The 13,377-nt window shown below is 41.0% G+C and overlaps 1 protein-coding gene across 1 annotated transcript in view; it reads left to right on the forward strand.

Annotated features, from left to right (window-relative positions):
- The first annotated feature begins 3,644 nt into the window (after positions 1-3,644).
- Positions 3,645-13,377, forward strand: part of BDH2 (3-hydroxybutyrate dehydrogenase 2) — a 28,484-nt gene continuing 18,751 nt past the window's right edge. The window contains exons 1-5 of the mRNA XM_007080947.3: positions 3,645-4,058; positions 6,828-6,919; positions 7,829-7,907; positions 10,237-10,333; positions 13,018-13,126. Of these exons, the coding sequence (XP_007081009.1) occupies positions 6,845-6,919; positions 7,829-7,907; positions 10,237-10,333; positions 13,018-13,126 (360 nt within the window). The 5' untranslated portion in view covers positions 3,645-4,058; positions 6,828-6,844. The remainder of the gene's footprint in view (positions 4,059-6,827; positions 6,920-7,828; positions 7,908-10,236; positions 10,334-13,017; positions 13,127-13,377) is intronic.

The raw sequence follows: 13,377 nt of genomic DNA on the forward strand, positions 1-13,377 counted from the left end.
GTTACTACTTTTAAATCATAAGACTTTGAAAAATCACATAAAACAGCAAGTTGCATAAGGTTTAGAACAGTTAGTGATTTCAGTGCATTCTTGGCTCTTTGATAAAATTCATTCAAAGGAAGAGATTGTGAATTACATCATAGCCATCATTTTACAATCTATGGATGGATATTTTCCCTTAATATACTATCATAGGCATTCACTAGGGCTAAGGGAAGGTGTCCCTTCCAATAACTGTCTCCCCCGAGCCAGTCCCTTCGGAGTTGTTTCTCCTTTCCACTCTTACCCCAATAAGACACTATAGCAGAGCTGCAGATTTGTTTCTTGACAATGTCTGCTCCTCCACTGAATAACAGTAACTCAAGGTAGTAGGTTCACCTGGATAATAAAACTAAGTCCATTACACGTAATCAGTCATCAGGTATCCAGTCTAGTAGAATATTGCTCAATTCTAGAATTTGGATGTCCATTTCCTTAGATTTGGGAAGTTTGGGGCCATTATTTCTTAATAAATTTTTTGACCCTCTCTCTGTTCTGGAAGCCCCATAATGCATATATTGGTCCACTTGCTGATGTCCCATGAGAACCTTAGGCTTTCTTCACGTTTCTTTATTCCTTTTTCTTTGATTCTTTCTGCTCCTGGATCAAGTCTTGCTATTGAACCCCTCTAGTAAATTTTTTAATTCAGTCATTGTATTCTTCACGTCCAGAATTTCTGTATGGTTCTTTTTTTATAGTTTCTATTTCTTTGTTAATATTGTCATTTTGTTCATGCATTGTTTTTCTAATTTCATGTAGTTGCCTATCTGCATTGTCTTGTAGATCACTGAGCATCTTTAAAACTATTATTTTGAATTCTTTGGTAATTCATAGATCACTTTTTCTTTGGCGTTGGTTTCTGGAGACTTATTTTGTTCCTTCGGGTCATGCTTCTCTTTGTGTGTACGTGTGCTTTCTGATTTTTTGCTGAGTTTAATGTATTTGAAAAAGCAGCCACCTCTTCTAGTATACAGATTGCTTCACACAGGGGAATGCTTACACCAGTCAGACTGGTCATAGATGCCAAAGGTCTCTGAGAACTTTTATGGGGATATGACTTCTCTGGGCTATGTGTATAATTTGCCAATTTCTTTTCCGAGAGCTGGATCTCTTGCTCCCTCTGGTGTCTGTCTGCAGTACAGCATGTTCTTTAATGCAGTAAGAAGCCACCAGCTCTCCTTTGTTCTCATTAGCCCCCGGGCGTCCAAAGCATCTCAGCCCCCCATTAGCACCCCAGGTAGATAAGACAGATGTCAGTCTTGGACATCCTTCCGAAAAGTTGGAACACCAAGCACATACTCTACTCTTCCTCCTCTCTCCCAAGTGTGCTGAACCATTCCGGTCTCCTTCTGGGGCACTGCAGGCCGTCTAGTGCAAACTATGCCAGTTCCGTCAGCACTCCCAAGTCAGGCAAGATAGAAACCAGTCCCTTGGGCTGCCATATGGAAAGAATTTTGGATGAATTTTCCACTCTTTTCTTTCCCCCTACTCCCCTGGGGAAACCAGGAGCCAGAGGCTGAACTGTGCTAGCTTGGGAAAGGGGTGGGGTGGGATGGGTGGAGCCACAGGTGAGGTGAAATGGCTCTTGCCCATTTCAATGCAGCTGTTCTCAGCTTTCTCCTTACCAAGGGTACTGCAACTTCTTAACTGGCTTAGTTAGGTTAAGAAGGTATTTTGGTTCATTTAGTGTTTTAAATCAGTGTCTGGGGGAAAAGAGAGGTGGGACTCCCTTTTCCTCCATGTTGTCAACATCTCTCTCAGAATGTTGTTAAACTCTTGAGATCTGAGTTTCAATATCATGATGAATGGCTGTGAAAGGATAATGACAAAAGTCAACAATGAAACATGCAAGAATGTTAAAAAGCAGTAATATGGTCAGAAAACACTAAAATAAAATAAAATAATAAAATAAAACACTGAAAATAAAGCCAAGACTGAAGACAAATAGATTATTGTTCATAGGAAACATTTTCTTGAGAGCCTGGCAGATTTATATTCAAGAAAACTGAGAGCCTGCCATTCATACTAGGCAAATATTTAATGGTCGTTTACTGTGTGCCAGTCACTGGTCTGGGCGCCAAAAGATACTGCCTTGGTGAAATTTATGTTTAGTTGGAAAACAAATTACTGTATGCTGATTGCTATAATATAAGGGTGAAAAAGATATGGTCCCTAGCCTTGAAGAAATTTAGTCCATGGAAAATACAGATGTGTAAGCAAATTTTTACAACACCATGTTACTTAGGCTATCACAGAGTAGGCATTATTGTTGAAAATCTGGGGACAAAGGGGTCAGAAGAAAGTTGCACCAAGAAAGTGTTAGAGTTGGCCTTGATTAGAGAATTCTCATGTCCATATAAAATCCGTTCTAAAATCCTCAAAAGTTAAAGGAAAGACATTGAGGCAAGGAGCACAGCTGGGCATGATTAGAGATTATTAGACTCCATTAGAAGCTACCGTAGGCAATGAGGGACAGTTTTACCATAAACTGTATGTGGATGTATGCAGAAATTAGATCAGGGATTTTTTAAAATCAAATTTTGCCATCTACTATAATTGAATTTTAATAATCATTAATGTTTATTAAGTAAAAATGTAACAAATGCGCTGGTATCTGTACGTGCCTCTAGTCCCTCCTCACATGCCTGAGGTAGGTGCTATGGTTACCTTCATTAACAGATGAGAAAACTGGGGTTTGGAGAGTTGTTACTTACTCAGCTAGTGAAAAGATGTGGGGCTTACCTTGGTCTTTCTGACTCCGCAGTCTTTGTTCTTAACCATCATGACTGTTATGAAGATACTTGGTTCCAAAGACAAAAAAACCTGGAGAAAAACATAATCTAATGAAGTTAACCTTTTCTCATATAAGGAGCACAGAGGAGTTAGTCTAGGGCTGCGGCACTGAGGCTGTCTTCAAACCATCAGGTTCCTTCCCTTACCGGGCTCTGTCCTTAATGTGTGCCTCTGACCTCATACCAAGTCACAAAATGGCTGCCATGTCCCAAGGAATATTCGCATTCCAGGGAAAAGCAAGGAAAGGGCAAAAATGGAAAGCGTTTCAGAGTGGCCTTGCCTTTCTATCCAAGAAGGAAGTCCTCCTCAGCTTGTGTTTCCTTGGCCAGCACTAGCAGCAAAAGAGGCTGGAATTTGAGAGTTTTGTTTTCCGACCTTTATAAAATAAAAGGCAGAGGAAAGTGAGGTGGGTGCATGTTGAGTAAACCAACTTAAATAGTACATGCAGAAAATAACCTACACAATCACCCTGCTCAATTACACACCTGATAAGTATGAATGACTAAGCCTAGCACACATGACCTCATCCTTTCTTTTCAATCTCTAGTATCTGTTCTCTTCAGCCGAGCTTGATTTTTTTTTTTGCGCCTACCCAACATGTCCTTCCCTTTCAAGCCTCCACACCTCCTCCACACTGTGAAGCTTGAAGTGTTGCCTGGACCCTGCCTCCTCTGGGTAGTCAGGATGCCTGCACTCTGCCACTAAATATGTACTAGTGTTAGAGTAGACTGTGACGAAACAACCGTAACTATGCCTTAAAATGAGAGAATTTTTATTTCTCTCCCTCAAAACAATCTTGGTGAAGGGCCAGGAAGGAAGCCTCCACTATCTTAAATGATCTAGGGCCCTTCGATTTTATTGCCCTGCTCTCTTTCATGTGAAATTTCTTACTCATTAAAATTTAAATATCCTAGAAGAGCGCATAATAGACCCCAACAAACAACAAAGACCCGTTAAAGTGAAGCAAATGATTTCCACATCCTAAGTAAGCTGTAAGCGGGCTTTTCCAGTTTTCACCTTCTCCTTGGAGTTAGCAGTTCTAGATGAGCTCCACTAGATGGCAGCACACACACGTATATAGTATGAAAACGTGAGACTCCTTAAAACTGAACGAAACTACAAATCCCAACATGCATCTTTAAGCGCCTGACTTGCTCCTGCACAAAGGTCTCAAGTTTGTTCCTCGCACGGGGATCTGGAGGACGGCGTCCACTTGCTGCTCTAAAGTAAGATTTCCTAATATTTTTTAAATGAAATTTTAGCCTGGGAAAAGAAGAGGTTTAGATTTTTGCTTTCTTCTGCAAGTTACCTATTTCAACATTAATCTTAGCAGGTCAGTTAGGTCAGGGTAAGGGTGTGTTTTTTAACAAGTTTGAAACTCTGGTATATTAGTTTTTCAATGTGCTTTTCACGTTGGATTTTACCATTTAAGGCCACGTTTGCACTCATTTTCCCAAATAAATCCATTTATATTTAATAATGTAGTTTATTCTAACAGGTTTTAGCCCCAAAATCTGGTCCCAGAAAGCCAAGGCTAGCTAGGGGAGATATCAGAGTGAGCAAAGTGGCTACTCTGTGCTCCAGCAATTGTTCAATAGTAAGTGCTTCTTTCCCCTGGTGTCAGAGATTACTAGAGACACCTTTGGTGTGTGCCTTCAGTGTCATGTTCCTGAAGCCAGCAATTGACAGAGGTGTAAAATAATCGATTTTTAATACACCACGCCCAGGATTCGGGGGAGGGGGCGGAGGGGTTGGAGATGATTGGATTCTCTTACTTTCTATACTATATATGGTTATATCTCTCAACTTTTTACATGTTTAAAGTGAAAACGTATCACTCGTGTAAGAATAAAGACAAAATAAATAGCGAAAATCCATGGCATCAGAGTAGGTCAGGCAGTGTAAAAGCTCAGTTTCTCTGGCGCATGACAAACGCAGATTTAATACGAGAGTATCAGTGAGACTCTAAGCAGGTCCCTGGAGCGGGTTGTTCGTCTGGCCCTCGGAGAAGGAAAACTCCAAGACAGAGGTAAACGTGCAGGAGAGTTATAAGGGGAAATGCTGGTGTGAGAGAAAACGAGAGGGAACTGGCCGTCAGACCACGAGGGAGCCCCTCCTCCCTCCCCGGGCAGGAAGGCAGTGCAGTGACTGGAGGGTCCGCAAGGCCCCGGAAAGAGCCCCGTGTCCCCCAGAAAAGAGTCAGCTTTGGTGGTGGTGTGCACTCGCGCCCAGGTCTCACAGCGTGCGGGTGGGCGTGCGGAGACCGCGAGAACCACGCGAATCACGAGGTCCTCTCCTGGACCCGCAAGCCGCAGGCCTAATTCGCGGCCGCGAGGCAGGGCGCAGACCACATGATCTCTCCGAAGATAGGGCACTGGTGACCAGGCCTTGTGTCACGTCTCAAATGCTTCTCTCATCCAGCCCCCCCTTCCCATCCCTGCTATTTCACGCCCGGCCCTTCAGGCCCCCGCAGCACCCTCCCAAGGAAACCACCCACTCCCCAAGGTCTGCTCCAGTGATCTTTCCAAAATACATGTCTTCTTGTGTTGCACTCGTTTCATCAGTCCTTCAGTGCCCATTATCCACAGGAGTAACTGGCCGCTCAGCATTCCGAGCTTAGATAAAGTGTGAAGGCTTGATTACAGCAAAATGCCAAGGTTGGCAGAAGACAGCAGAGATATATTCACAAAGATAGCACTAGATCATGTGAGCCCTTTAGGCAAGACTAGCTAGTTACCTGTATTTTTTTAGGCAGGTAATTGAGCAGTGAGCGTGTAGGTTATCTGTACATGTACTATTTAAGTAAGTTCACTGGGTACCCACCCAATTACGCACCCCTTCCCCCAGCTTTTCTCTTAATAGAGGCCAGAAAACAAAACTCTCAAATTCCTAGCCTTTGCTGCTAGAGCTGGCGAGTGAAATGTAGGCTGAAATGTTTGGCAAGGGCTTCCTTATTGGCTAGAAAGTGAGGACTCTCTGAAAGGCTTTTTTGGCTTTTATTTCCCACCACCACCCCACCTTTTTTTTTTTTTTTTTTTTTTTTGCCTGAATGCTGATGAGATGCCTTGGGACAAAGTAGTCATTTTGTGACTTGGTGTGAGATCAGAGGCAGCCATAAAGTGCAGCAGGGTGAGAAAAGACGCCCAGGTCCTTGAAGACAGCCTCAGTTGATCATCATCTGACTCTTAACCACCCCCAATCTCGTCATGAGCCATTCCTCTTATCCCAGAATCTACAATCCAAGCACCAGATATCTTATGCGTATCTTATTTTCCCGATGTCAGAATTTCTCAGTCTCCAGTTTGAAAATTACTGATGGTATCTGATAAAGCGTCCCTACTTTAAGAGAGGATCAGCGGCATTGTGGAGTGGAGTTTCACATAGCAAAGGAGTCGGGAGGATTGAGCTTAGTTCTGGTTCTGTCATTAACTGGCTCTGTGACCTTGAGCAAGTCAGATCAGTTTTCCCCTCTACAAAATGGGAGTGTTGGACATGATTTTATTTTTCCAGTTCTTTTGTTCAATGACTCTCTGAGGCCAACCACTAAATCTTTCCAAGGGAGAAGGAAAAGCCATGGACAATTGATAGTGCAAACCCCAACAAAAATTTATAGCAGAGAAATTGGGAAGCAGCCCCAAGTAGTAAGGACACATACAATGCCAAAAAAAGTGTGTATAGAGAGAGTGGGGAGGATGGTGGTGGTAGTGAGGGGAAGGACTCCTCCCCTGCTATATCAGTATCAGAGGCTGTCTTCTCTAAGTAGTGAAGAAACCAAATGGTAGGTTGAAGTCCTGTGTCTGTCTGTTGCCGGTTATCACTTCAATGGGTTATGCTAAATGTTTTTGATTTACAAAGCTATGTATCTAGAGTCAGCATTCTTGGAGAATTCAGTTGATGGACTGTCTGTACAGAAATGCTGCCTTTAAGTTCATTCTAGGTGTCACTGCACAGGACCACATGCTGCAGTGTAAGCCACTAAATACACATGTCTCTAGATTGAACCACAGGTTCCATGATGGGTCGACTTGATGGGAAGATCATCGTCCTGACCGCTGCTGCTCAGGGGATTGGGAGGGCAGCTGCCATAGTAAGTTATTATTTCTTGTTAGCTTACTAACTTTTGAGGTATTAAATTATGTGGACACAGCCCGTGGTTATTTAATTCTGCTCTCGTTTTTGGTTGTTTTTGGCTTTGATTTTGTTTTGTTTTACTTTTGTGCTTCTGTTGTTTGCAGTTACAAAAAGAAAACTCACTAGCCTTGACCCAGGGCAAGTGAAGGAATGAATACCTCACATGTTTATTATGCGACATCAATGATAACCTTGGACTCTGAGAAACTTAATTCTCTGCCTCAGTTTCTCTGCACGATAATATATTTACTGCAGGGGACCTACAGGAATGTATTGCTTTCTGTAATTGTCAATTCAGATGTAGGACTCTAGAGATACAAGACTATCAGGTTACTTTCACCTTCTAATTTATATCAACTTCTTGTGCATTATAACCCACACCTGAACTCATTAATGCACTTACAGTATAATAGGGTATGGTTTGACATTTATGAAAACAGTAATATAGTCTTAGGAGAAAAAGTGTGAAAATAATGCATTTTCTCTTATTATTTGGGATATAGTAAAAAATGGAAAATAATAAGAACTAGCTCAGAAATGAAATACAGGCTATCACATCACAGAATAGTATTTTGAGAGGTGTCAGTAACAGAGTCCTAGTTTTTAAAAACACTCTTTTATTTGATAATGTTTACAGGCATAAAGTCAGATGACAAGCACAATGTATGTCATGTTGTTCTAATTAATGGTAAAAATTTTAACAATGGGAAGGGTGAAATGAGAGTAGAGAGCTTAAAATTCCACCTATTTTATAGGTAAAACAATGAAAATAAGATAAGGGGGGAAAGGCTAAATGACTTTCCACTCATGAGAATGGAATCAAATCGAATAAACAAAGGATTTATTTGTACATTGTGTCTACCAGGCTTTTGCAAGAGAAGGTGCCAAAGTCATAGCCACAGATATCAATGAGTCCAAACTTCAGGAACTGGAAAAGTACCCTGGTAAGCAACTCAGCACTTTGAACTTGGGATTCACAATCTACAAGGTATTATAAAGCAATATTGTTCACATGTTGAAAGAAAATTCCTTAGCTGCTCGGTTCTGCTGGCCTTTTTTAGAGCCTTTTTCTCTGCTATGACGCCTATATTCTGTGTGGGGCTCCTGGGCAGCTCAGTCAGTTAAGCATCTGACTCTCGATTTCAGCTCAGGTCATGATCTCATGATTTGTGATACCGAGCCCTATGTTGGGCTCTATGCTGATAGCACAGAATCTGCTTGGGATTCCCTCTCCCTTTTTCTCTGCCCCTCTTCCTCTTGCATTCTCCCTCTCTCTATTTTTCTCTCTCTCAAAATAAATAAACATTTTTTAAAAATCTGTATTCTGTGAACCTACAGACAAAAATCTATACATTTAAATGTATAAACAAAATTTTAAGATGTATGCTTAAATTTTTTTTATTTAGCCAAAATGTTGAAGGATTCAGTACTCAATTACAAAATTACATGTGAAAATTTAATAGTTGTTAACTTTTTTTTTTTAATTTTTTTTTTTAACATTTATTTGTTTTTGAGACAGAGAGAGACAGAGCATGAATGGGGGAGGGGCAGAGAGAGAGGGAGACACAGAATCGGAAGCAGGCTCCAGGCTCTGAGCCATCAGCCCAGAGCCTGACGTGGGGCTCAAACTCACAGACCGCGAGATCGTGACCTGAGCTGAAGTCGGAGGCTCAACCGACTGAGCCACCCAGGCGCCCCTAACTTTTTTTTTTAAGTAAGCTTTCGTCAATGGTGAGCTTGAACTCACAACCTAAGGTCAAGAGTCACATGCTCCACCAACTGAGCCAGCCAGGTGCCCCTGTTACGTTAACTTTTGATGATGACTTTCCACTTCTCTGCCTCCCTCTGGGGGAGACGCTGTCCAATAGAAACATGACATGAGCCATATGTGCAAGTGTAAATTTTCTTAGTGGCTACATTTAAAAAGTAAAAAGATACAGGTGAAATTAATTTTAATAATGTATTTTAATTAATTCAATGTATCCAAAATATTATAATTTTAACATATGCAATTGTAAAACATTACAATAGAAAATTTTACATTTTTTACACTAAATCTCTGAAATCCATGTGTATTTTACATTTACAGCACATTTCAGTTCAGACTAGCTGCATTTCCCATCCATGCTTAGTAGCCAGCCACATGTGGCTAGTGGCCACCATATTGGAGACAGCTCAGCCTTAAAATCACATGTCACGATCAGAAACTATAAGAGATTAACTTGTTCAAGTGCATATTGCCCCTTACTGTACCACACCGAATCTAACTCCGATGTCAAAGGGCTTTAATTGGCGTTACTCAGAAAGAAATCAGAACGTAGAACTCATTTCAAAGTTAACTGTTTCAGCGAAATAGAATAGGTTGCATGATCAAACATAATTTAGTTCACTGAATTAGTTAACTGAATTAGACTGAGTTATCATTTCAACAAAATCTAAGGGAAGCTGCTGTCGTAGAAAAGCACAGAGGAAAGGAAAGTCCTTCTGAAACTCCATTCTAGTCCTCCCTTTATTTATAATCTTTCTTTTCTATATCCAAAAGGGAAGAATAGAATAATAAACCATATATTTTTTAAATCATAAAAATTATGACTGCTGCTTAATGAAAGCATTAGAGCATATTTTTTTAGTAGCTAGTACAGTGTTTCTGCTTCAGACCCCATGCCAACTCTCTCATGGCTAGTGTTTTCATCCCTTCTTGTGGCCTGTCATTTCTTCTTGGAATTTGGTCCAGAAATAAGTGATGGTACCTGTGATCCGCAAAGTCATTTCTAGTCGATAATACAATTGACATAAAGGTAAAATGCACAAATAGAAACCATCTCTTATCCCACTGCTCCTGCCCTTCCCCCTCAGACAGAATTCAGCATCACTGTAGCAGTGATTCAACCTCTGGGTTGAAAGACGGGACTAGAATGAGCCCACTTGCAGGTATTGCTGCTGGTTTGCTGAGAAGCATCTACTATAGAGGTCAAGGTGGAGCACCTGGCTGGCTCAGTCTGTAGAGCCTCCGACTCTTGATGTCAGGTCGGAAGTTCAAGTCCCATGCTGGCTGTGGAGCCTACTTAAAAAAAAAAAAAAAAAGGATGGGGAGGACTTCAAGATTTTTACTAATGAGATTCTTAAGACTGGTAAGACCCTACTAATGGCCGACAATCCTGTGAAGTCTAACTGGACAAATACTACAGTCTTCACACTTCAGAACAGCTAAATCTTCAAGGCTAAACATTTCTATGAGTAAAGATAAATTGTGTACTTTGTTTTGTTTTTCAGGTATTCAGATTCGGGCCCTTGATGTCACAAAGAAGAAACAAATTGATCAGTTTGCCAATGAAGTTGAGAGACTTGATGTTCTCTTTAATGTTGCTGGGTAATTCATACTTTTTCATTTCACTGTCCTTACAGAAAGTTTTATATGACTTTTATTTAAAAAGTTTTGGTAAGGGGCACTTGGGTGGCTCGGTCAGTTAAGCATCCAAGTCTTGATTTTGGGTCAGGTCATGATTTCACGGTTCGTGAGATCAAACCCTGCATCAGACTCTGCACTGACATTGTGGAGCCTGCTTGAGATTCTCTGTCTCCCTCTCTCTCTGCCTTTCTCTGGCTCGTGCTCTGTCTCACTCTCTCAAAATGAATAAATGAACTTTTAAAAAATTTTTGATAATAAGGCATAATTGTTCATCATGAACCGTAATATATTTCTTAGGAAATATAGTTAGGTTTTAGACAAATTTTATTCCAAGTAAGATTCAGCAAATAAGACAGCCATAGAAGTGAACATGGCCTTCAGGCTCTGCACTGATAGTGTGGAGCCCACTTGAGATCCCCTCTCTCTCTCCCACTTCTCTCTCAGTTGCTTCCCTGCTTGCATGCACATGCACTCTCTCTCACTCTGTCTCAAACTAAATAAATAAACTTAAGGAAAAAAAAAAGTGGACATGGACTTGAGTCCTAAGGAAAATGACGGTCTACTCAAGAGAACTGGTATTAATCCAAACCTGTTAATCTTAAGGCTGGTCATAGGCTCACAGCAATGGACTGGCTGTGGACGCTCCACTAAGACTTATAAAATAAAATGAAAAACCATTTTCCAGTAGGTGTCTTTATTTTTTTTTAATGTTTTTATTTATTTTTGAGACAGAGAGAAACAGAGCATGAGCAGGGGAGGGGCAGAGAGGAAGACACAGAATCTGAAGCAGGCTCCGGGCTCTCAGCTGTCAGCACAGAGCCTGATGCGGGGCTTGAACCACGAACTGTGAGATCATGACCTGAGTCAAAGTCGGACACTTAACCAACTGAGCCACCCAGGTGCCCCTCCAGTAGGTGTCTTTAAAGCAAAATATATTTACCAGAAACCAAGTACTCAGCTTATTGAAATGCAGGTGTTCCCAATTTTTTGGCATGGCATTCTAGCAACTCCTTTACACATCCCAAGCTCAGTGTTTCTTACTGGGACAATGAATTCCACCCAGCAAAAGAAGTTTCCGTGTTGCATCTCTGTATAGAGCACAAAGAGAATGGCTTAATTGAACTTACGCAGATGATACCAAACGTGCTGAACTGTGTATGAATGAGGAGAGGCTGGAACTGGAGCAGCTCGTGCTGGGACTTTCCCTGCTCAGGCGAGACAGTAGAGATGAGGACAGCCGAGGTTTACACAGGAACTAAGTGACATTCCACTTTTCTTATGTTCTGTTGTATTTGTACTGCCGCATTGATGGAAAAATTCCAGAGCCTTCTAATACATTTTTGTTCTTCCTAATCATTATGTTTCTGCACCAAAAAAATGTGTGTGGGGGCGCCTGGGTGGCTCAGTTGGTTAAGCGTCTGACTTCAGCTCAGGTCACGATCTCACGGTCCGCGAGTTCGAGCCCCACATCGGGCTCTGGGCTGATGGCTCAGAGCCTGTGTCCTGCTTCCAATTCTGTGTCTCCCTCTCTCTCTCTCTCTCTCTCTCTGCCCCTCCTCCATTCATGCTCTGTCTCTCTCTGTCTCAAAAATAAATAAACTTAAAAAAAAAAAAATGTGTGTGTGTGTATGTGTATATATATATATATATATATATATATATATATATATATATAGTTTGTCATAGGTTACACTGTGTGGATATTAAACCAACAATTTATGACAATCTGCTACATAAATAAACTGCTCATCCCTTATATGAGAATATACTCAGAGCCATGACAAAAAAATCAGTTAGCAGAACTGGTTTTTGAATATCTATGTATTAAATTCTCAGCAAGGTAAGGGATATAGAAATAGAGCGTGGGTTCCTGCTGTCATACGAAGGATGAGAAGGTTATTTAAGAGTGTGACTTGAGGGGCACCTGGCTGGCTCAGTCGGTTAAGCGTCCAACTTCAGCTCAGGTCAGGATCTCACAGCTCGTGAGTTTGAGCCCCGCATCGAGCTATGTGCTGACAGCTCAGAGCCTGGAGCCTCCTTCAGATTCTCGGTCTCCCTCTCTTTGTCCCTCCTCTGTTTGCACTCTCTCTCAAAAACAAATAAACACTAAAAAATATTTTTTTAAAAAGAAGAGTGTGACTGGAAAAGAAGTGAAAGTTGCTTTAAGAGTTTTGTTTTGTTCTGCTTTGTTTACTCAATATGTTAGAACTGTATGATAGCAATATTACTTTGCTACCCTGAGATGTTGAGACAATGGTTTTCCCTTGCAATTTGATTTCCCTTTGAAAATGTTAAATCTATGCCACCTGAGGGCACTGTTGCTTATGAAATAGGAGTCGGGGCGAGTATCATATTCTCATTTGTTTGTGATATTGTTTTTGCTATTTCCTGTGCACTTGCCATAGAGCTTCTTATGTTTGGTGGCCCCAAGCCTTTGCCTTTCTTTCAAAAGAAGGATGTTGTTTTCCAATAAATTTATTTAGCTTAAGCTGTTGGATACTTACTAACTTAATGTACTAAGTGTTACTATGAATTGCTAAAATCTTCATAAGGTCTAAGTCAATAAATGACAATATAAAATGATAAGGAAGTACAATAGAAATCCTAAATGATCATTTTTCCCCACTGATTAATCCCTCTTCCAGTTTTGTCCATCATGGAACCATCCTGGACTGTGAGGAGAAGGACTGGGACTTCTCGATGAATCTCAATGTCCGCAGCATGTACCTGATGATCAAGGCATTTCTTCCTAAAGTAAGGACCACCATCACTATGATAAGTAGGTCTCCACACTGGGCATCCAGAAAGGGTCCTTACCTTTCTGTTCTGAAGAGTGACAGTAGCTACCACAATGACTAACCCATACTGAACATTTATATCAAGACACTTAATACAAACTCACTTAACCTTCCAGTTAAGAAATATTCAAGAAGTATTAAGAACTTTCTTTATGCAAGTCTCCATTCTGGGTGCAGAAGACTCATCAGAAAAACAAGTCCTTTCTA

The sequence above is a fragment of the Panthera tigris genome, chromosome B1 (assembly GCF_018350195.1).
Source record: "Panthera tigris isolate Pti1 chromosome B1, P.tigris_Pti1_mat1.1, whole genome shotgun sequence".
In the NCBI taxonomy this organism is placed as follows: Eukaryota; Metazoa; Chordata; class Mammalia; order Carnivora; family Felidae; genus Panthera; species Panthera tigris.